Raw genomic sequence first — 22,579 nt, forward strand, 5'->3', positions numbered from 1 at the left:
GCGCTGCTCTGCAGGGGGGGGGAAGCGAGCACCCTGCGCCCTCCCCGGCATCACCCCGGGGACCGAGAGCCCCACGGCACATCTTCAGCTCGATGCGATGCCACCTCTGCGGCAGGAAGGGAAACAACAGAACGCCTCACACTCTTGAAAGCCAAAATAGCCAACGTTAGGCCTTTATTGTAAGGGGTGAGTAATCATTTCCAACATCTGCTCAACACTTCTTGCTAAACAGCAGCCGTGCGAGGGCTCGCCAGTTTCCTATACAAGTTATTTTAACGCTGTGATTCACCTTGATCAGTCTTCACCATCTTTACCAACCACTTGCTGTATTTTTCATTGAATTCCTCGACTCGTGGGCGTTTGATGCTTCAGTGCAGATGGAGCGTTACACAATGGGGAGAGCCACCCCTGCCTAGGCTGGAGGCAAAGCCACTGCTGAAGTTAATGAACTTTCATGGGACCAATCTTCCGTTCTTTACTGGGTTTGGAACCTATGCTGTGCAGAGCCATCAAGCCCCGCAGTGTTCAGACGGAGCCCTAACACCGGCAGGCAGGATGCACCAGTGCCATATTAAAAACAGGTCTGTGTGCAGCACCACGCACACGCCTTTGGTGGCGTTGCGTTGTAAAGCCAGCAGCAGAAGTAGCAGCTTCACTGGAAACCAGCGTCGCAGCCCTCGCGCTCCAGCTTTTGGGGCAGCTGAAGGAGGTCCTGGTGCTCGCCAGCACTCCCAACGAACGCTGGCAGTCCCGTTTCCCAGTCACAGGAAAGCCAACGGCATCTTAACCATGCTCCTTTACCATCTCTGCCACCAACTCCTCTGAGCTCCATCCCACTTTGCAGAAGGAGCAGAGTGAGCGTGGAGACAAACATTGCTGTTGAAACATATGGCAGCAGCGGAAGGCTCAACTGAGCAGCAGCAGCAAAGGTTTCTGCACTGCGCTCACAGAACCGAGCTTCCTGAGCACAAAAGAGGAATAATATCTACATTTGAGATGGCAGCTCCCCACGGGCCCTGACTAGCCTGCAGAAATTCCTCCCCCTCAAAGCTTACAAGTGGGGCTCGTGTCCAACATCTCATTCAAGATGTTACGGGTTTATCCATTAAAGCGGGATTTCCCTGAGCCTCGCCTTGCTCCCCAGAAGCACCATATGTGCTTGGTTCCTCGCAGCCGAGAGAGGAGCTGTGTGAGCAGCACCTCCTGTTCTCCCGGGCAGCTCCCAGCACACAGGGCACAGCTGGTCTCTTTTCCTTTAGGGCCGCTCTGAGGGTCTGGCACAGGTGCAGGGATCGCCCTCTGCCCACGTGCTGCTTAGGAGAGCAGCGGTGTGGGGTGAAGAAGGGAAGATGTGCACATTTAAATTGTTTTTCTTGGCTCTGTCCGTGACAGATGCTCTCATACAAAATTAAAAACTCATTCCATACAGAAAGAATCATCTGCTCTAACAGCCAAATAGGGAATCCAGCTGTGCTCCGAAATCCAAGCTGGACCCAACTTGCCAAATTTGGAGTTTTACAAAGGGCCACATCAAGGCAGGTTTTTAGCCTTACTGAAAACACTGTGTTTTAAGTTAAAAAAAATAGAAAGTTATAAAATAAAGCTCGTAATCATTCGCTTTATCTAACAATCTAAACAGCAACTTGAAACCAGGGGTAAGGAATGGGCACAGTATGACAGCATCCCTCCAGGGCAAGCTACTCGGGACACCTCTGCAATAGCAGGCAGAGCATTTTCCTGGCAGCTCAGGTTCACACTCCTGCTGCTGACCAAGACGCTGGCTGCGAACCACTGCACGTGGCGAGACCCCACGGAAGAAGTGGGAAGTCTGGGGCTGTACCAGCTCCACGCAGGGCCAGCCTGAGCAGTTACACCCCAGGCTGGACTAGAGGCTGAGGAAGCAGCAGCCCCCCAGAGCAAGGGCCAGAGAGGGTGGGACTGCTGAGGCAGGGGGTGTTCTGCAGCAAGAGGAGGTTTCTGGAGCCAAGCTTCCCTTGGGAAGAGCAGTACTGCTGGGAAACACTTCCGCGGAGGAGACGTGACCGTGTCGTACATCGCACTGTACAGTACCGTGCATAATGGGGGCTTTTACTGCTTATGGCATTTAGCACAGTCCTACAAATAACGAGATGTGAATTAGTTCTTTGGGCAAAGCAGGAGACTAAAGCTCACCTGCACTTGTCTGCCCACGGCCAGCAGAATGCCCCCTCCAGTGGCTAAGTGTCAGCGTAAAGGGAGGTTGTCGAGGTGACTCAGACTTCAGCACTCGGAGGAATCTCTACCCCTCACGTATTTCAGTGAGTCCTGCATCACCCCCGGAATGTCTGGCTAATTAGAGCATCTCTGAGACACACATCCGATGCTGATGGCTATTTTGGGATCTCGAATTAGATTTTGCAGACTCTAGGCTAAAATCTGAATGTAGTAATGCTTTGAGAGGGAGGAAGATATCTGGTGCAGGGCATGTTTTTGAAATATTTTTAGCATATACAGTTATTTTCAATATATTAAGATTTACATTCCTCCGTAACATTCAATTTTTTCCACATAAATATGCAACAAATGCAACGCATAAGCAAACTGTATTACTCCAAAGGCAGTGTCACAAGATCCACGTCTACTGGTAAAAAATTGCATCATAATAGATGATCTCTATCAAATCTTTTCCACTTGATATAAAAGTTGTGCCTATTAAGAAAGAAATGGGAAAGATTGGTACAACGCTATATAAATTGATGTTCCAGTTACATTGTAAGTGAAGATGCATTGCACAAACAGGCCACAGAAATTCAGACATGTTATGATTTCCCCTAACAAAATTATGCATCAATTTTCAAGTTAAAGTCAAAGAATTGAGGATAATTTCACTCCCTTGTAACACTTCCACATATTACCAGTTTCTTGATCCTAATACTCTTAAGAGAAGCTCATTTGGTAGCTTTACATTTCCACATAAAAAACGACTTACGTCCTTATATCCTACACTCAGGGCTTTTCACGGTGGTCTTTGAAGTCATTAGACTTCGGCGATACAAAGGTTTGTGTCTTTGTTCTTTTATTTGTGGAGCTCAGACTTGCAGTGGTCTTGAGAGACACGGATCAGCTGTCCCCAAAGGCAACGCTTAGGGCCGCTGCCTTCGGGCTGGAGGGAGACGTGCCCTTGCAGCACAAGAAGGTCACTCCTCCGACGCGCGATGCTGGGGGACCGACATCCCCAACCAAGGTACCACTCGGTTTGCGAGCATGTGCACGCATTTATTAAGGTGTTTACTGGAGAAAGCAAGTCACTGCGGCCACAGCAGCCACCAGAGGGAGCCCCGCCACCACGGGTGCTGACCAGCACCAGCTCCCAAAGGTGCTGGGGGTTCCTCACCCCCCGAGGGCTCAGGGCATCCACTCCCCGCAGGGCTCTGAGCTAGAGTTATCCCGGTGAGGCGTGGAGGACCACTGGCCCAGCAGTCTGACAACTATACTGGACTAAAAGCCATTGAAACATGATCTGCCTGCTGTTTCGAGTCCACCACAGCAGCGTGGAAGGGACAGAACTAGCAAGGTCTAATTGGGCTACCTGCAGTGCGTAATTTTAACGCATTATAGGGTCCTGCAGGAATTCCTCCTGAACCATTCCTTAGGCTGCTCTGTTTCTAGAGCAAAGGGTTACAACAAATTTAACGCCACCTTGCTGCTGAGAGCATTCAGACGAAAGCCAGCAGCTCAGTCAGGAACCAGCTCCCAGAAATACATCTCCTCACCACATTTTCCCCTCCCCTCAAATCCACTTAAGCCTCCTTCTCCATGGGACCTCGGTGGGAGAGCTGTAAGCAGGTGCACACTGAAGCCTCCTCCACACCGTGACCTCTGCAAGAGCGGCAGTCATGTAACTGGCCTTTCGCAAGAGAAATTTATTTGTGGGTCTATGAGGAATGGCTCCGATTTAGCAGCTCAGATGGTGCCGCCCCCACCTCCCCCACAGAACATGTTAGCAGCTTGCAACCGGTTGCAAAAATAAACAGACAAACTTACCCACTTCGTGTTGCCCCTGCTCATCGTCCCCCAAGCGATTCACAGCGATGCACTCTTGACTCCTGCAAATTGAAGACATTTGTGAGCCTCCTTACTGTAAGCACAAATCAAAAGAAAAGATTCCTGCATGCAATTACACAGGAAGGAAAACATGCAACTTAAGCTGAGCTTTGAACATTTCACAGTAAGTATCAATACTGGGGTCTAAAAAGGGCCATCATTTTACATTTTTAAATAACTGAGCAGAATTTTTTTTTTTTTGGCAGTAGCAGGACTATCTATATTCATTCTCATTTTACATCTTTTGATATTTAAGCTTGCCGATTCCTTTTTGCCCACATTACATTACAGTGCATTTTCAAAGGGCACAGTATTAAAGTTATCGCTAATTTATGCAGAAGCATGTGGTTGTTTTTTTTAAATGTTTATTTTAAACATTTTTTTTTTCAAATTTTTACATTAAAATTAACATTTGAAGAACTGTTTCAATAAAGTTTATGCAAGTTGCCGTCACAGTTTATGTAAAAGAGAAATGTGCTATTAAAATCAGACATTTAGGTTACCTTTTGGGTTTTGCGATGCATGTTAGCTTTACACATCCTGATTCTCCTGCGATAATTTTCCTTTAAAAGGGGGGCATAGGGTGATCTTTTCATCAAGCAAGACATTATGCCCTGAAAGCTGACTCCAAACCATTGTTGAAAATTCAGTTATTTGCACTTTAATAACAATCTACAAATACAACTTTTTGTTTTAAAGTATTCCCCTCAGTCATGCACTGCTGCAAGCAGTTTGTTTCCTACTGCTCTATTTTTCACCCCCGAGCAGTTTAGTTCTCTCCCCCTAGAATGCCAGATTCACCTTGCAATTGGGAAATACAAACCGGTTTTCACGTCTCTCTAAGCAACAGTTTAAAGTTACAGCTGATGTATACACAAATACATACACACCCTGTCAGAAGGATTTGAGGAGCAGCTGCAGCACCCTTCCCAAACAGGGGTAACATTTGGAAGTGGCTTTCCAGGTAAAGGCTACCTTAAAGCAGGAAGGGCAGCATCCTAGCCCAGTGGGTTAGGGGAGTTTACGTGAACAAAGCAAGCTTCCTCCTCCTCCTGGTGGCAGCTAAGCCTCGGAGTTCTCAGCATTCGTTTTGTCACGTTACATTTACACCAGCCATTTCAGACCCAGCCTGGAGCCTGCAGTCTGGCACGCTCTGTGAGGCCACCTGAAACCTGAATCTTTAATTCAGTGGAGCTCCATGAACACTTTCCAGCCAGATTTCTGCAACAGTCTAGGATCAAACTGCTTTCAAGAACTTCCAGGGGGTGAAAAACAAATTTTTTTTTTGTCTTTTCCTTTTTTCTTTTTTAAATTAAGCTCATTCAGTGAGCTCGATAAACTTTTTGTAAGAATTGCAAAAAAAACCACCATTTTTAGAATGTCTCCATATTTTAAAAAGACAATTAGCTTTAGCATTAATTTAAAATTATTTGAAAAATAATAGCTATTTTACTGCTCAACAAAAAAAATGACAATTCATCACATTTACTTTGATTAAAAAAGGACTAAACTTTATTGACAAACTGCGGCAGACATTTTGACAAGTTTTAGCTACCTATTTAGGCAGACTTACACATGTAGCATTTAATCTTCAAGAACAGAGTTGGGAGGACAGTGTACAAATCCAATTAGGACTTTAACCTATGTACAACGTGAAAATTTTCCTCTTTTTTCAGCTGCAGTGTCCCTTTTTATGCAAAGCTAGTGTTGAGATACACTTGAACAAGTCAATGGGATTGCTAATACTGACAGTTTTGTCAGTTTTAAACTTGCACTGTATTATCTGCCCCAAACCCTATAAACATGAGAAGACTGTAATTTTACAGAGTTCAAACCTACTCACTTAGTACTCTGTTTTCTAATATCAAACACCGGGCAATTAGAGCCATGCTTTAATTTGTTTTCCTTTTAAAAGTTCTTCATATCGAACCAGGCTAAGAACCCCTTTACACTGGAAAATCTGCTTCCCAAGCATCTCTCAACACCGCATGTTCGGGGCTAGATTTCAAAACCCACATAAGAAAAGTCAATTTTACAAACCTAATTTTTTCTTTTATGTCAATCACCTTTAAAAAAATGCTATTTAATTTGCTTGAGGATCCTTTGTATTAAAATTTAAACTTAAGATTCACCAGCAATCTGCTTTTAAGTAAAGTTTGACATCTGAGGTTACTTTTAAACGGTGGCAACTACTACCGTTACATTATGATTTTAATTCTTAAAAACAGCCCTGAATTTTGAAATGTAGCCTACTTTGGGATTCTGCAACTACAACTTTTATGGGTTCCTTAAAACCGAACTTAAAAGGTTAACAAAACCTTAATTTCATAACTGCTAAGCAAGCATGTCACTTTTGAAACTAACATTTTTAACTCAACTTTTTTTTTTTATTAAAAAAGGTACAGTTGTGTTTATCTAAACAACAAAGAAAGAGAAGCAATCTACACACTTAAAAAAAATTAAAGTCGGTCCTCTAAGTCTATTTAACTCATTTTAAAATACTACGTACAGAAGCCAGAATGCAGGGTGAGGATGGAGTGGGAGAAAAAGGGCCACGAAGAAAAACAGTTAGACAATTACTTGTCTGGTGTGGGTAAAGCAACGGGAATCCTGGGAGATACAAGAATCAGTAACAACTGTTTGCTCATAACTGATATTTTTCCCTCATGTTTGTTTTTAGTAACGTCCGTATGGGTGCTCTCTGTAGGCCCCCTTCACCGGCCTAGCTGGCGGGGCCTTCAGGGAGGGCCTTGTTCCATTCCAGTCATCTTGGCCTGCAGAAAAGAGAGCAATAAATCAGCGGTGGCGGCGCGCTCGGGGCCGGGCACACGGACGGCGCAGCCGCACCGCCTGGCTCCCGACGCGGGATCCTCTTGGAGCCTGAGCCGAAACGCTCCTCGGCTCCGTGCGAGTCGCTCTTCAGCATAAAGCAGAGAAAAGCCCCTACACAATCCCCCCCGCCCCGACTCCACAAAACCTCTCTTTTGCAGCCCATCTTTGGAGCAGTATTGGGAAAAGCCACTCGGCCGGGAATCCCCGGGAAGCCCGCAGCCCCGGCACCCCCGCTGAGCACAGATTTGGACGAATCCGGTGCCTTTTACGAGTAATTAATTTCAGCAGAGCTGCAGCCAATTCACGGGGTGGCTTTGGCAGCCAGCCTGCCTCCGCTAAGGTCCGGGCAGGCGCAGCCCTCTCGGACGGGCAGCCAGCAGCGCTGTGACTGCGCGGGGACATGGCCGCAGGTAACGCGCTCCTCCTTGCGAAGCGCCAGCCAGGCGGCTCCCCAGTAATCGTGCCAAAACCAGTAAGTGACTCACACTGCCCTCGGACGGCAGCACATCTGAGGGAGCGTGCAGGCATCAGCCTGCCTTCCGACTGCTGCTTGCTGCTCCTTCTCCACCGTGATGACGGGGAAAACCTGCAGCTGCAGGGAGCGCCGCATCTGCTCGCCCAGGACGGCCAAAACCCTTCTGCCGTGTACAGCTACCACCAAACAGAATGAAGTTCACATCCTCCCACTGTCCCTGAGCTAGCTCAAGCCCCAGACATCCGAGCACAGCTTTCATTGCAGCTTGTGCCTGCAGCACTGCTATTGGCATGCCTGCCGCTCTCTCCACCGCCCCGGTTCGTGAGAGCGAGTGCCCAGACCCCGGAGGACGGCCGACCACTGCTCCTGCTGCCATGGAGCACGTTCTGTTCTTCTCAAAACCGTCCCCGGCCTGGCTCAACAATTTATTCTTCTAATTTTGTTTTCATGAAAGCAGAAACCAAAGGAAATTACTGTGGATAAACAGATTAACTGTGGCAACTTCATGCCAAGTGTACAATGAGCATTTTGGCCTTCCTACCCCAGACAACAACACCGCTCTCCTACCAAGCAGGAGGCACAAAAGCCTCTTTGTGCTGCGTGACTAACACCGGCAACAACCCAAGCCATTTAAGAGCCATTCTGCACAGAGGCACGAAAGATACCCACCATTACTGACAGCAGCTGTCTATTCAAATTCATCTTAGCCTGGAAAAGCAGCCCTGATTAGGAACCCGAATTTGCACTCGAATTTGGACTCGCAGCTTAAGCCCAGAGCACACCCAGAAGCAGGTCTGTCTCTGCTGGCTGGGAGCAGGAGATGCCACAACCGGGGCGGGGGATTCCCTGTCTCCCCAGAAGCCCCTCCAGGTCCGTCATTATCATCGGCATCTCGGTTCACTCACACCTTCAGGCAACCGATGCTCTGCTGCAGGGACTGCTTTCAACACGGCGCATTTCCATGCCACTAAGCAGCTTGCTGTAGGGCTTGTGTAACTGTTTACATTTCAGCTTGCTTCCAGAGAAAGGAAAGTGAATCTTACTCATTGCCACATGCAGATGTCATTCATGAGCTGGGATAACTGAACTAGTTTAAAAAAAAAACAATGCAGTCACCCAATGCTTTATTGCCAGCACCTCACATATAAGGCCTGTGGCTTTCGGCAGTGGGTGATTTACACAGCTGTGGCCAAATCGGTCGTCCACACTCCTGAGCCTAGCCTACATCGGTAGCCTTAGGTAATTTAAATTAGCCGAACTTCATAAACTATTTTCTAGTCATATTGACCAAGATTGTTCTACCTAATCAAAGGGAGGCCTTAAAATGACATTTTAATCCATTTTTCAAGCAAATGTGTAGCACAGAGCCGGTGTCAGCTGGAAGGTTTTTGAGGATAAGGAAGCAGATGGAGCCATGCACTCATGCAGCTCAACAAAATATAATCCATGAAACCAGACTGCAGCAAAAGTAGTGCTGGGGGTGGAAATCCATAGCTCTTAAAATACTTTAAAGCTACAAGGAAAGTAAAAGATACTTCCATACTTAAAAATGGAAGTTTTCATCACCTTTGAGACAACTGAGCTAGATAAGAATCTAAAAACCACAGAATGCCTTCAGTTGTTCTGACCCGGGAAATCTGTAGGGTATAAATATTCTGCCATGAAAACTACCTGAGGTCCTCCGCAGCATCAGAAATTTCTGCTCAGAGCGTGGAGTGGCACTGGAAAACAGCTGACCGACTGCAAGCAATTCCCAGCTACGTACAGCTGCTACAGGCAATTCCCAACTATGTGCGGCCCCTTCCCTGTCAAGAGAACAGTATCCCCAGACATACCATAAGCTTCATAGGTTTCCTGTGCCTCCCCGTGTCCATAATCATAGTATTCTGTGTCCCTGGAAGAGTAATTGCGTTGGTTACATACAGCGCTGAAATCGTACTCTAACCTGACACAACTTGCACAAACGCTTGAACAGCAAAGATGCCCAACGTTGCTCACGGCTGTGGTGTGTGTTCGCTGCTTTTACGGATTTGTCAAGCACACTGAGGCACTCCCAAAAGTTATTTCCCAGGCACTCCTGGATTACAGCAGAACAGGGCACTTTCCCTACAGCTCAAACTCAGAAACAAGTGTTTCCATTCCCTTAAAAGAAAAGAAAAAAAGATCATGCACAATTTTCTCCGTAACAGACAGGTGACTTACCCTTGGCCCTGGCTGTAGTACCCTTCGTACCCCTCATAGCTCTGGTCTGCATATGCATCATCATAGCCCTGAAATGGAGGATGACATAAATGGCATTAACGGAAAGAAGGAAGGTTAACGACTGACCGAGGGTGGCGGCAGAAATGAATTCAGGCTGCAACAGTTTTCAGAGAAGCCTCTGAGTCCCTGCCTGCCACAGGGTAGGGGCTCCATCACAGAACACATGGGCAGCTAAAAACTGCTTGTGTCCTGTGGCTTGCGAGGAATGAACCACACCAATATTTACAATGGATCTGAGAGTTATTTACATGTCCAAGGCTGCAGCTGTCTGCAGTACAAGTCCTCGTGTGTCATGAGGACTCTGCGTTATCCAGGTTTACAGGTAGACAACCACCAATCTATTATGATTGGCTTCAGGAGTTTCACTGGGAGGAGAAGCAGAATTTTCAGAAGTTGCCACATTTATGTTGGTTCCCCAAAATGCTGCTGTGCATCAAAACCAGTGTTCTTGTTTTCCATTTAGAATATCAAGAGCAAAGATGCTAAGATAAGCTTGGCAAGAGGGTGGTGCTTGGGTATATGACCTGAAGCCTCATTATGCTCATTCACATGTTTACTTTAAGGATTTTATGGGCTGCAAAGAAAGCTTTGGTGCTCCCTGTTGAAAGAATTCTCTTGCAGAAACTGCGATGCAGTTTTTCTACCATGCAGTGACAGTTATGCCAAAGTTCAGTCCTGGGCACATTTCATTTTTATGATAACCCTTTCACCTGAATTCACGATACTAACAGATCCCTCTCTCGAAGACTGAACAGGTAGAGCACGTCACCAGCACCATACCAGTCTGCACTAGGGCTCACTTTGTCAATGCAATCCCGTGTGTTGTTAGCCTGCATTTAAAGGATGTTAAATACCTAATACACAACCAGCTAGCTAGAACAAAAAACAGAAGTACATAGTTTCTTACGTATTCCTCATAGGTTTCTGGTGCGGGAGGAGGAGGAAGCGGTATCCTCTGAATGCCGGCTGCACGTGCTCTGGGTGCAGGAGCCCCCCGTACTGCCGGGGGAGGAGGCACTCCGCGGGCTACGGCAGCTCCTCTGGCAATGGCACCCCGCACCGGGGCTCCTCGCACCAGGGCCCCCCGAGGAGGAGGAGGAGGCGGCCCAACACCACGCCCCCTGGAAGGAGATAAAAATGACTGAAGAGCTGTTGCTGTACCGCTCACGTGCTGAATACCGAGGGCAGTGCACGCGCTTCTTACGCCCACTTTAAAACACGAAAGCTTGATAAATAAATCCAGTTACCGTCCTCTAAGCTATGGATTATTTGTCACAAATGAAAGCACGGGAATTAATCCTATATTGCATGGACTGAAAAATGGGATGGAACTGTACTGCGTTACACGTTATACAGATGAAGAAATGAATCTGATGCAGAACTTCTGCCAAGTCATTTCTCAGAGTTGGTTTTAAACAACCCTCTATCACTAATCAGTAAAGACTGCCATACCTCCAGGACTATAAAGATCACTGATGGGATAAGCAGGGACACTTCTGGGATAACCAGTCAGATGAAGCAAAGACTTTCCCCCATGAAATATGTAGTGAAGCCAGAACTACAGTAACAGAGCTTTATCGCCAATTTATCCCAACCCCTTGACAGCAATGACAGAATAATGCTATGCTGTGACTTTCAAAGGAAGGTCAGTTTAAACTGAAAATGTTTATTCTGCTGCAGGTTGCAGAAGCAAATACAAAACATCTACACATGATTTTGCAGACCATTAAAAAAAAGATTTCCTACCTATTCTTTCAATTTTTGAGTGGTTACTTTATGGAGCTTCTAATTTCAGGCACCAAAAAACAAGTCAGAAGACATCCATTGAGCTAGATTACAACTCAGCACATACAAAACATTTGATGTCAGCTTGCTAAAGCAAGCCTGCAGAACAAGGCTAGAAAGCCTTGGTCAAAAGCCAAGATCATGGCTAACAGCTGATGGACAAGAACAAGCAGCTCGACCTGATCTTGGAGCACCACTCTGAGCAAGACGCAGCATTTCCAGATCCATGTTTTGGGAACGGTACCTTGGAACAGGCGGAGGTGGTGGCGGAGCTGCTCCCCTTCCCCGCACAGGGACTCCTCGGCCACGAGTTGGCTCTGGTACACCGTTCAGATAGGAGAGCTCCAAGAATTGCTCCTGACAGATATCATCCATCATATCCTAAAGAGGGAAGACAGTCAACTCCAAAGAGCAGCTAACTAGACAGTCCCTGCTCCAGGATATCACAGGCTACCATGCTGGAACAAAAATGACCTAATAGTCCCGAATTAAAACCTGGTTAGTTTTACTGGGATCTTCCCAGCTGGCAGCAGCACGCGGCTGCCAGCTTTCTCCAAACCAGCCAAGAGGAGCCCGCTCCGCTGACGTCCAGGAGCCACAGCGCGCACGGCAGCCGTTCCCTGGGCACAGGACCTTGCTCACAGGAGGTCTGGAGGCATCCCAGGGATGTTGGCAAGATTTATTTGCAAATGTTGGAGGGTTCGGAGGTCAGGCAAGATACATCTCACCTCGAGCATCTTTCAACTGCCATTCAAAGGCAAGTGGCTGGCAGCGAGCCCACGTAACGTAAAACATACTGCCGTGCTCCCGACACACCGGGGAACAGGAGAGGATGCAGCCCGACGAGGAGTAAATGCCAATTTGCAAACGCAGGCTGTCTTCTCACTGCCTCACGAACGCAGTACGTTTCTGCTCCGCGCATTTTTATCACCCCAGGGGACGGAGCTCGAGGATTTGGTGCCAGTCCCTGGTGACCCGCGGGGGTCTTTGCGGCCCACCCCTCCCTGAGCACACATGCAGGCCGGGCCTCGCACCGCCGGTGTCATCAGAGGGGACCCTCACGCTGCCATGGCAACGCCACAAAGCGAGAAGCCTCCTACCAGATGTGTCTTCACAGCACTGCTGGCTTCCTTTGTGACTTCTCTGCCAATTTTCACGGGTTTAACACATTGTTTGAAAGCAGCGATAGATAAGACACTTTAAATAGCAAGGCCGCACGCTCGCTTTAGCGAGCCGAGGTTTTGTACATCCCAGGGGCTCCTTGAAGATGACCTCTTTCCTTCAGAGGCACTTCACACAGTAATCTCTCCTCCTCTCCGTGTCAGACTCATGAAAACCACTCAGTAACCGTACGCTTTTCCACACTTCCCCGCTGCCTGCAGCTCTCGAGTTCCACCCGCCCCTCGACCCTGAGGCAGAACACCTGAGCTCGCCCAGCTCAGCACGGCCGCACGGCGCTGGGCTCTGCTCAGCTCCCTGCCTGCCACGGCCCTGAATTACAGGCTGAGCTAGCCAGAAGCCAACAGCACAGCGTGCTTCCTTCCCATTTTGTCTTCTTCCTAATTTAGCGAGCAGTACTATCCTTTCAATAACGCGTGAGAGACTCCTTCAGGTACCTTGGTTCTCGTAGGCAACGCTCAGCTTTGTCGTATTACACGCTGGCACAAAACCCACGATGCTGAACATAGAGGTCTTACAAGCTTCACCGGTAGAAGACATGCCCCACAAGACAACAAGTGTCATCTGCATAAATGCCTGACAGGCAAAGAGAGGTTCCTTCACATCATACCCATTTAAAAGCAGCAGAAATATTGACTCAGACGTGTCTCAGAAACTAATCACAACACTAAGTACCACTACCAGGCTCAGAGGCAGTCACCCTCCTCATCCTCACATCATCCCTCCAGACCGGAGCAAACACTTCTGTACACAGAGTTCCTGACCTGACCAATACAATTTTCTAGCCATATTTCTATGCCCCTGTTCCAAATTGGAGGAACCCATCCAAGAAGGCTCTTCCACACCAGATCCAGATAAAATTATTCCCCTGCTAAAACTGACACATGGAGCTAGACAAGCTCTCCACTCACCCGTGTCCACATCTAAAACTGGGAAAGAAATACCTACTCCGAGTTTCCTATGCAATTGCCCTGAAGGTGTACTTCCTTCTAGTTACGATTAGGGGATTAATACATGACCTCATGCAAGATTAATGGGGCCATCTTAAGCTGCCACACACGCACTTACTACTCCAAGCTTCCTCAGCTACACCTTTCCTGTACCACAGGCCTTACACTGAGCAAACCTTAACCCACCTTCACCCTTCAATATGAAAAATAACATCGCTGTACATACTGGGACAAGGAACTTCTTGACTTCTTCCATGGCGTGAGCCATCAGAGCATACGCTTCACAAGGGGGTCCAAAAACTTCGATGAAGACATGCAAATCCATATTTAGATGAGCATATTTAGGATCTCCCCCTTTACGTAGTTCTTCCTCCTAAAACAAAGCATATTAGAGAGTCCTGAAACTAAATAAGCAGCAGCAAAACTACTTTTCTTTTCCCTTTTCCTAAGCCTTAACAGGTAATGTCCGTAAAATCATTTTAGCCATGCCGGTTCATGGATCATGTTAACCTCCTGTGCACATCAATATACAGTTTTACAAAAAAGCCACAAGCAACCTGCAAGTCTGTACCTTCCAGCTTTCTATAGCTGCCTTTTCAGGTGGCTACGGTATCTGTGTTAAACGCAATGATGCCAGCAGCTTTTTTTCCAGAAGATTAAGCGCAGGCAAGCGATGTTCTTCCTGTTCTACACCACCTTTCTGCCTAAGGAGCCCTTTACAGGGAAAGTGAAGCTTAATGCCTCAAACACGCCTGCTCTAACTCTGCTCTTTGATACCTGTGTTATTCAGCTGGCTTTATGAAGCTGTAAGCAAGCTAGAAGCATACAAACTTCTCAGTCTGCTAAAGTAGAAGCTGAATTAAGTTAAAGCCCCATTGTTTGTCAGCTCAATTTTAGGAGCAAGCAGGACGAAAAAAATGTTTCAATTTTTTCTGCTCAAAAAACCTCCCAGCACTTCATGATTCACTAAAGATTACCAGGAACAGACTGCTCCAACGTCTTCAGCGAACCATGAAAATCTACAGATTTCAGAGGGGACATCTGGAAAAGGGAAATGCTTTTTTTTCCCCCCCCAGAGGGAAAACTTATTCCTTTAGCAAATGACTTTTCAAGGAGTAGCTAGAATTGGTTCTTACTTTAAAGACCTTGCACTTCACCTTTCATATAAGCTACCTCTACACCGGAGGTACCGTATATCACAAAGATGACTGGTTTCTGCAAGTATCGCTTATAAAGAACACAAGCATCACACTTCTCCCCCAGCCAGGAATGCTCCCAACAAGCACAGAACGTTTTCAGAAAGGTGACTTCCTATTGCCTTCACTTTCAAATTTCCATCTACAAAATGCTTTGAGGACCTCTGCTTGTCACAGCAACGTGCAAGGCGTAACGTATGTGTACGGCTACAAGGGGGGTGCCCTTACCTTTGCTTTATCTCGCATTGAACCCTTCCCAAGCACAGATATCTTAGCACCAGTTTCTTCCTGAAGTCTCTTGATGGTGTTGCCTTGAGGTCCCAAAATCTTTCCAACAAAATTGAACTGTAAATACAAAAAAAGTTATTTAGCTCCAAAACTCAGTAACATTAACGAAAACTTCTGTCAATGTTACGCTGGCTTACAAGAAGTTTAGTCACACCACTTCTCATCTCACAAAAAAAAAATCAGAGCAAAAAACGCACAGGAAAACTTAAATTCCAGAACATTCTTTCAATGAAAAAAATGCTCCACCAGAAAAGAGCTAATTTAACTCACGTAAAGTGTTTAATTCTAACTGCTACTCTCCAGTGGTTTTACAGGCAGCAAGCCTTACGAGTTAAATGTGGTCTTAACTGTAAAACAGAGCTCTACACATGGAAGTCTGTTCTAGCAATGAAAAGATCACAGCTACACATCACCATTTAGCTTTATCCCGAGACATGCTAGAAACGCAATGTATTAGAAATAAGATCCTGCAAGCTTGCATAGGACAAATTCTGTAGCGATTCCAGCGGCACACTGGCATAACTCCTGCTGACACTTTGACAGCTACTATCTCTAACATTCAGCCATAAAATCCATAGAAAATAAGCAAATCACAGAGATTCAGTAAGCTATTTTCTGGCCCTCACCTTGGGGTACTGTTTGACAGGTATCAGAACTCGTTCTTTCAGTTTCATATTCTTGTGAGAAAATAAATCCAGGTAGTTCTCTTCCTCATCCTTCTTTGTTGTTTCACCCTTCTGAATTTTTTCAATTTCTAAACAAGATAAAAATAGGGCTGCTTATATTCCTCAAACAAGCATCATTTTAGAGTTGGAATCGTAACAGGACACACCACCCTCATCCTCTGTCAACACACCAACATTTACTGGGTTTATTTGTACTACTGGAACCTGGGTAGACAGGACATCTTTAGTGCTAGCCCCGCTCCTCTCTTCCTCCCTTCACAGCTAGGGACTCCAGAAGGCCAAAACCAGGACAACGAACAAAAATGAGAACAGCAGAGTGCCCTACAAACTGCTTCATCAGTTCAGAGGGACGCTGTAAGCACAGCTCTGAGACCACTTCTGCTGTGCCGTTCCCTCTCAGTCCCCAAACTCGTGCCTGTGCAGCGAGTGCAGCACCCACCTGCAGGCTCCTGAACCTCGGGGGGGCCCAGCCCCACTGCGCACCCCTGCTTTAACGCAGCAGCCGTCAGCAAAGCAGGCGAGTTGTATCACTCGAGCTGATGTGCTAGCTTCATCTGTAATTTAAACTGTGGTCTCATACATTGACACTACATTTCTGCTAAGTTGAGGACATTCCCAATAAACAGAGGCCCAACTCAGTGACATTCTCGAGCTGGGACTGGTTTACTAAATTCTTACAGACTTCACGTGGTTACGTGAGTGCACCTTTGTCACCCAGGCAATCGATCACTTGGTGTAAGCCGTGAGCCTCAGGCACACCCGCCGTAAGCATCACAAGTCCCTAACTCGACTCCAGCAGTGTAAGGACGAGTTTTTCTCTGTCAAAGAGAGATTCTGGCGTTTAATTGTACATGGAGTTACGGAGTCTTGGAAGAGCACTGAGGCAGCCTGACTGACCCGCAGGCACCCTGCGGCCCGGGGGGATCTGGAGGAAAGTCCCAATTACCTCCTGGAAGCAGTCATTAAGGTAGGCCAGTTGGGAACTAGTGCTCACCACCTCCTCACACCTGGCCAGAGGCTAAACGTCCTCTGAGAGACGCCGGGTGACAGTCACCCCAACAGAGAAGAACCCCCAAGCGCATTTTGGTCCAACCCCAACAGCTGGCCGCACCACGCACGGCCATCCCGAATTACTACTTAGATACTCAGTGAGTAAGGGCCCTTCCGTAAAAGCCACACTGCGTCGTTTCGGCAGCAAACCCAAGAGCTATAAATACCTCTTCTGAGTCGAAAGTGCTCTAGATACAACTTCTCACGTCTCGGGGGGGAAGAGAGAGACGCTTTCACAAGATTACACGCAGAACTGGATCAGAGCTGCAGGGCAGACCTGAGGCTGCAGGCTGCTGACTCGTCGCCGGGCGTTAAGGAGGGCAGCTGCAGCGGCTTGCGTTTCCTGCGATTTCTGTCCGTGTCAGGAACGAAGAGCCCGACACTGAGCGTTTGTGTTCAGGGCTTTCGAAGACCGGCAGAGCAGGTACTCGGCACGCCAGCCACCCAGTCGTTTTCCCATATAATGGGAACAGAAATAGGAGCGCTGGGTTTACCATCACACCTCTGCCCGGGCAGGCAGGCACAGCCCAGGGGCTGAGCACCACCGCTGGCACCTTTCAGCGGGCCACAAGGAGGCCCAGCAGCTGGGCGTGCAAGCAAAAAGCCCTCAGGGAACACGCGGAACGATCAGCGCTTGAACTTTTGGGTTACGGGCACCCTCACGCAAACTGTTTTTTAGTTCAGAGATCCAAATATAGATCCTGGGTATCGCGTTGCATAATTACGAAAAAGGCCTAATTTTTCTTATTCCTACTTGCAACAGCGCTTTGGATCCTTTACAAAGCTGTTACCATGACTCCTCGGTTTAAGGAAATTGCTGGATGTAATCAGCTTTGAAAAAATAGCTTGAATTCTTGCTTTACAAAGAAATGACTTTCTGAAGACAGTACGCAAACATAACAAAACAGAAGTTCAAACACTGTCAAATGGATAGAACAGACAAAGGAGATGGCTGCCTCGGTTAGTTTTACGTATAGGTTCTAAAATTTTAGCTATAAAAACACATCAGAGAATCAAGCTTTGGAACCTAAGGGTTGCATTGGTGGCCTCTTCACTGATTAGGTGTAGCTTTAGATCCTGTAATAGAAATGAGATCGCCTCTCCAGTATTGTGGCTCTCCAAAAGCAGTATTTGTGAAAAAGCATCCTGCGTGTTAACGAGAGGCACTTCCTCTGCGCACACCAAGAATAAGAGCACCCTTAAACTACCTCGCCAGAACCCAACGTGATCAGGTGTCAGCCCCTGGAAACCAGCGAGCCCCATTTCACAACAGCCACACAGCAAAACCCATTCTGCCTCGTGCAGCAGCAGCAGCTGGGACCCGGTCTGGGAAGGCAGCAAACCACTAAACATTTGCTGAGGAGTGTCAGATCCACTACGCTAACTCTTCAAGGGAAACCCAAAATATGAGAGAAGAAAAAAAAACAAACCCTGGCCCAGAGGGATTACTCCTGGCGTTCTCGGTCAGCACAGGACCTCGCAGCCCCCTTCACGCCTCCGAACGGGCTCCAAGGCTGCCAGCGGGTGAGGAGGGACCAAAGACACGCGCAACGTGCCCTGTGCGTTGCTCCAGCGTTACCCAAACGCGTTCTGGCACGAGCTACGCGGCACGGAGCAGTGCTGGAGGAACTGCCGGGCGGCAGCAGCGTGTCAGAGCACTTACTGAGACGAAGGAGAAGCATACGTATACCTTGAGGGGTTAAGCATGCCTCACTGCAGTGCTGATTTTATAAAGCCGTGTCAGAGGTGCAGCAGAAGGTTACCTTCTTGCCACGGGGAATGTCAGCAGGCTGGCGGCATGCGTGGCAGTGGTTCCCAGGACTTCGTGGGGGAGAGTGATTGCATTGTCTCGGAAGAAATCCTAAGGGGTAGGTAAAGGGGGTTGGTAACGCCGCTGCTTCGCAAGGAGGAGGCTAAGCAGCCACAGCGCTACTCCTGAGCTCAGCCCAAACCTCCTCAGCACTGCCCCGCAGCACGCGGGTGCTCCGCAAGCAGAGACACCTTCCGTCCACCCCTAACGCTGAGAGCATCACCTTCACAGCGTGGTTGTACTGACCCCGCGGCCCCAAAGGAAAACAAAATGAAGCGTTTAGGGGTGGGAGCCTCTGGAAGAGGGCAGGGCCCCACCTCCCATGCTACCGCTCCCTACGGGGTCTGATCCCCCAGGGGAGGAGGCAGGGACCTGCTCCTGGGCGGACTGGGCCAGCTGCGAGGCGCCGCGGGGCCGGGCAGCACAGGGAGAAGGGGCACGGGGAGGAGAAACATCGCTGAAGCAGGAGGAGAAAGGCCGGAGGTGAGCTGCGAGAGATGGCACAGGCGGCGGAGGCAGAGTCCCGGCAGTGAGAGCGCCTGGCGGGGCTCGGCAGGACGAACGCTGGGAAACGTGGCAGCGCCAGCGCACGGCTCGGCTTGTGACATCGGGCACGGGTCTAAGGCGGCAGTTACAGCTCCTCGGGGGGCCTGGGCACACGCTCGGAAATGCAGGGATTGAGGTAACCACCTCCGTCTCCATCTCGGCACTGCCCCAACTCCACGCCGAGAGAGATGTGCACATCTTGCTGCTTGGGTTTCACACAGCTCCTCGCTGCCCCGTGGCCTCAGCCCATCTCTAGTCCTGCTGCTGGGTCCTTGGGAGCAAGGCCACTGCCCGCCCGCCCAGCCTGCCCGCGCAGCCTCTTTTCTTCCTAGGAACACACACAGACGAGACGAACCTGGCACGAGGAGCAGGCAGTCAGCAGGGGATTCTGCTGAGGGCTCCTGCAACGCCTCGCGCTGCCCCCGCTCTCTCCTCTCATGTGGGGACCTGCTCTCGTCCCCGACCCACTGCTCCCAATCCGCTCCTCAGCACCCCCTGATCCCACACCCCTGGGGGCGTTTGATGCCCTCTGAGGGTGCCTCCCAACCCCTAACGCTGTGATTCTGCGACGTGGAGGGCTGTGGTTAACGCGGGGACCCACGAGGTGCCGGCCAGGCAGAGACGTGCAAGGGGAGCAGAGGTGGCTCCCGCTCCGTTTGCAGCAGAGAAAGCTCAGAGGCGAAACTGCCAGCTCCTTCCCAGGAGAGTTTCTCCGTGACATGAAACAAGCTAAGGTCAACAGGAGAACTCAGAGAGCCCTACGCCTAGCTAACATCAGGGGGCACCTCCTGCTCCGTGCCTGCCAGAACTCAGCTCCTCCAGCCCTGCCTCCGCAGCACACGGGGGGCAAGCCAAGGCGAGGAGAAGGGATTTCTTGTTCCTGAGGAAAAGGAAGGTCACGCAGACCCCGAATCACGGGGGTGGGAAACTGGCTCGTATTCCAAGGTGCAAGAAACCCCAGCTTTCAATTCCTGCTCAGGGTGCTGCGTAACAGCCCCCCGCATCTAGCTGCTCGACTGCCTTCTATCACACAGCACATTGTTTGAGAACCGCTATTACATCACTCTGCTGCCCTTCATCTCGCTCCTAAACAATGCTGATTTTTCTTCAGGAATGCTAAATAGTTTTAGAATTACACAAGTATCTCAGACTGCTTTCAGATCCTGTTTCTAAAGGAGGAGGCTCGGTGTCAGTGCAGACCTCCTGCGGGGTTCTCCCTCCAGAGAGCAGGCAGGAGGAGCAGCTTGCATTCCTGAGAAGGGGCTGGGATAGGAAGATGGCTGACATTCAGTAACCAGCCTTTTTGTGTGTGTGTGCGTCTGAAAATCACTTTGCTTAAGTCGTGCTACACGTACGCACTACAAGCTTTGGCCCAGACCTAAATTCCAGAGTAAGCTGCAGAGCAGTTTCTCCAGCGTGACATCCCCAGGGGCTGCCGCGGCAGTAGAGAAATTCTGAGCAACCCGGGCGAGCTGGGGAGCAGTCGGTCATCTGCACAAGTCGCTTGCCTAAAAGCTCAGGTTTATTTCAGGTTTTTCTTTCACCAGCTTCTTGCTCCGACTGCCCTGAGTTTGGGCTGCTGGTGGATGCTCCTAATGGGCAGCAACAACCAAAATATCCAAAGCAAGCGGGAAGCATCTGGAGTTCTTCCAACGATCAATGTTAAGTCTCACAAAGCAGCAGTCTACTATCAGCAAATTTTAAATTAATGAAAAAAAAACCCTCATAAATGCCGGTTGCGCTGCTCCGTGAAGGAAGCTTCGCTACGGGGCCGAGCGCTGCTCTTTGTGCGGGAATCAGCAAACTCCTCCGGCTGCGCTGGAGGCATCATCGCTGAGCTGCCGAGCATCAGCTGGCTGAGGGGTTTTATTAATGAAAAGCCTTAAACTGACGGCAAACCAGCTTACGGAACCGATCGATTTAGACCAAGATGTCCACAAACGAGGCCAATCTCCCCATGCCGATGCACCTCAGTTACTTGCACAAAGGGAGAGGGCAGTTCTGAAGAATTACTCCCCATGTCACAGGAGGAGCTAATAAAGCCCCTCGCGCTGCAGCGACTACGGCAACATCCAGCGTTTTAAAGCCCTGGACGAGCCCGTTTCAAAGCAGAACGACAAACGCCAGGGAGCCGAGCGCTCTGCTCGTCCGCAGGCTAAACCTGCGTCCGTCCTCGTGCTGGCTGCCTCCCGGCTCCGCGCCACGCACGCGTTAAGCGCCGAGTGGCACCGAATGCTGCCGCTCGGTCCAATTTTGAAGCTGACTTACGGGGTCTGGAGGCAGCTGAGCCTACCCGATACGGCCACCGAGAGCGGGAGCAGCAGCTGCACGGCGGAGATGGGGAGAAATCAGAGCCGCCAGGCGATTGGGCAGCGATGGGGAAGGAGAAGGCCGGTCGGGGCGCGGAACAAAGGCTGCCATTGCCATCCCCTAGCTCGGCCCATCAGGAGCACGGAACGAGCTCTAACCCGGCTTACCCGAGGGGAAGATCGAAGGGCTCACAACCCGCGCCCGGCAGGGACTCAAGCGGCCGCTACGCGGAGAGCCCCGCTGCTCCCCGTCCTCCCGGGGCCCCTCTCCCCCGGGGAAGCGAAGGGCCGGCCCCGCCGCGCTCCGAACCTCCCCCCCCCGCCGCCGCCGCCTCCGGGCTCGACCCACGCCGGCGAACCGCGGGCTGCACCGGGGCGAACCGAGGCCCCCAGCACCGGGCTGCTCCAACCCGCGCCTCCGGGGGGCAGCGGGCCGAGCACGGGCGGGCCCCGCCGCCACCCCCCCCCGCCCCGGGAGCTGCCCGGCTTCCCTCCCGCCGCCCCCCGCCCCGCCGAGCGCCGGGGGTCCCGTCCGGCCCGGTACCTGCGGTGAGGAGCTGCATGGCGTGCGTGAAGGACGGGTCGAGGCTGTCCTTCTCGGCCATCAGCTCGGGCAGGTACTTGTTCTCGGGCTCCAGCTTCCCGCCGGCCCCGGGCAGCAGCGGGGTGGGGGCGGCGGAGGAGGAGGAGGAGGAGGAGGAGGAGGCGGCGGCGGCAGGGCCCTGAGCGGCCGAGGCCGTGCCCGCGGCGCTGGGCGGGAGCAGCGGCGGCGGCGGCTGCGCCCCGGAGCCGGCCCCGCGGCCTCCCCCGCCCCGGGGCGGCCGCCGCGGAGGGGCTGAGCCTTGCCGGGCACCGCCGCCGCCGCCGCCGGGCCCCGGGCCCCGGCCCATGCGGGCGGCGGGGTCGTCGCGGCGCTGCATGGGGGGGGGGCGGGGCGAACCGAACCGGGCCGGGCCGGGCCGGGCCGAGCGGAGCGGCGCTGCCACACCGTCCGCCGCGGCGCCACGGCCGGAAGTGAGCGGCCGGAAGTACCGCCCCCTCGGTTACCCCCCCCCCCCCCAGCTCCCGCGCGACCACCCCGCGCGGCTCCGCGCCTGCGCAGGGCGCCGGCCTCGCGGCCCGCCTCCC

General features: G+C 50.5%; 1 protein-coding gene across 1 annotated transcript; it reads right to left on the bottom strand.

The window, feature by feature from the left end:
* Positions 1–144: 144 nt before the first annotated feature.
* On the bottom strand, positions 145–22,386 carry KHDRBS1 (KH RNA binding domain containing, signal transduction associated 1). Its single transcript, XM_035562144.2, has 11 exons — positions 21,996–22,386; positions 15,677–15,804; positions 14,991–15,107; positions 13,793–13,939; positions 11,682–11,818; positions 10,560–10,773; positions 9,593–9,660; positions 9,226–9,284; positions 4,587–6,857; positions 4,024–4,085; positions 145–2,688 (listed from the first exon to the last, which is right to left on the bottom strand). Exons 1-9 carry the CDS (start codon positions 22,369–22,371, stop codon positions 6,760–6,762), a joined length of 1,344 nt encoding a protein of 447 aa, XP_035418037.1. The 5' UTR covers positions 22,372–22,386; the 3' UTR covers positions 145–2,688; positions 4,024–4,085; positions 4,587–6,759.
* Positions 22,387–22,579: the final 193 nt, after the last annotated feature.

Source organism: Cygnus atratus, chromosome 23, assembly GCF_013377495.2.
Source record: "Cygnus atratus isolate AKBS03 ecotype Queensland, Australia chromosome 23, CAtr_DNAZoo_HiC_assembly, whole genome shotgun sequence".
Lineage (NCBI taxonomy): Eukaryota > Metazoa > Chordata > Aves > Anseriformes > Anatidae > Cygnus > Cygnus atratus.

Coding starts and splice junctions, on each gene's coding strand:
- KHDRBS1 (XM_035562144.2), bottom strand. CDS start 22,371: ATGCAGCGCCGCGACGACCCCGCCGCCCGCATGGGCCGGGGCCCGGGG. Junction 15,108..15,676: donor CTGTCAAACAGTACCCCAAG/GTGAGGGCCAGA, acceptor TTGTATTTACAG/TTCAATTTTGTTGGAAAGAT. Junction 11,819..13,792: donor TCAAGAAGTTCCTTGTCCCA/GTATGTACAGCG, acceptor TTCCCTCTTTAG/GATATGATGGATGATATCTG.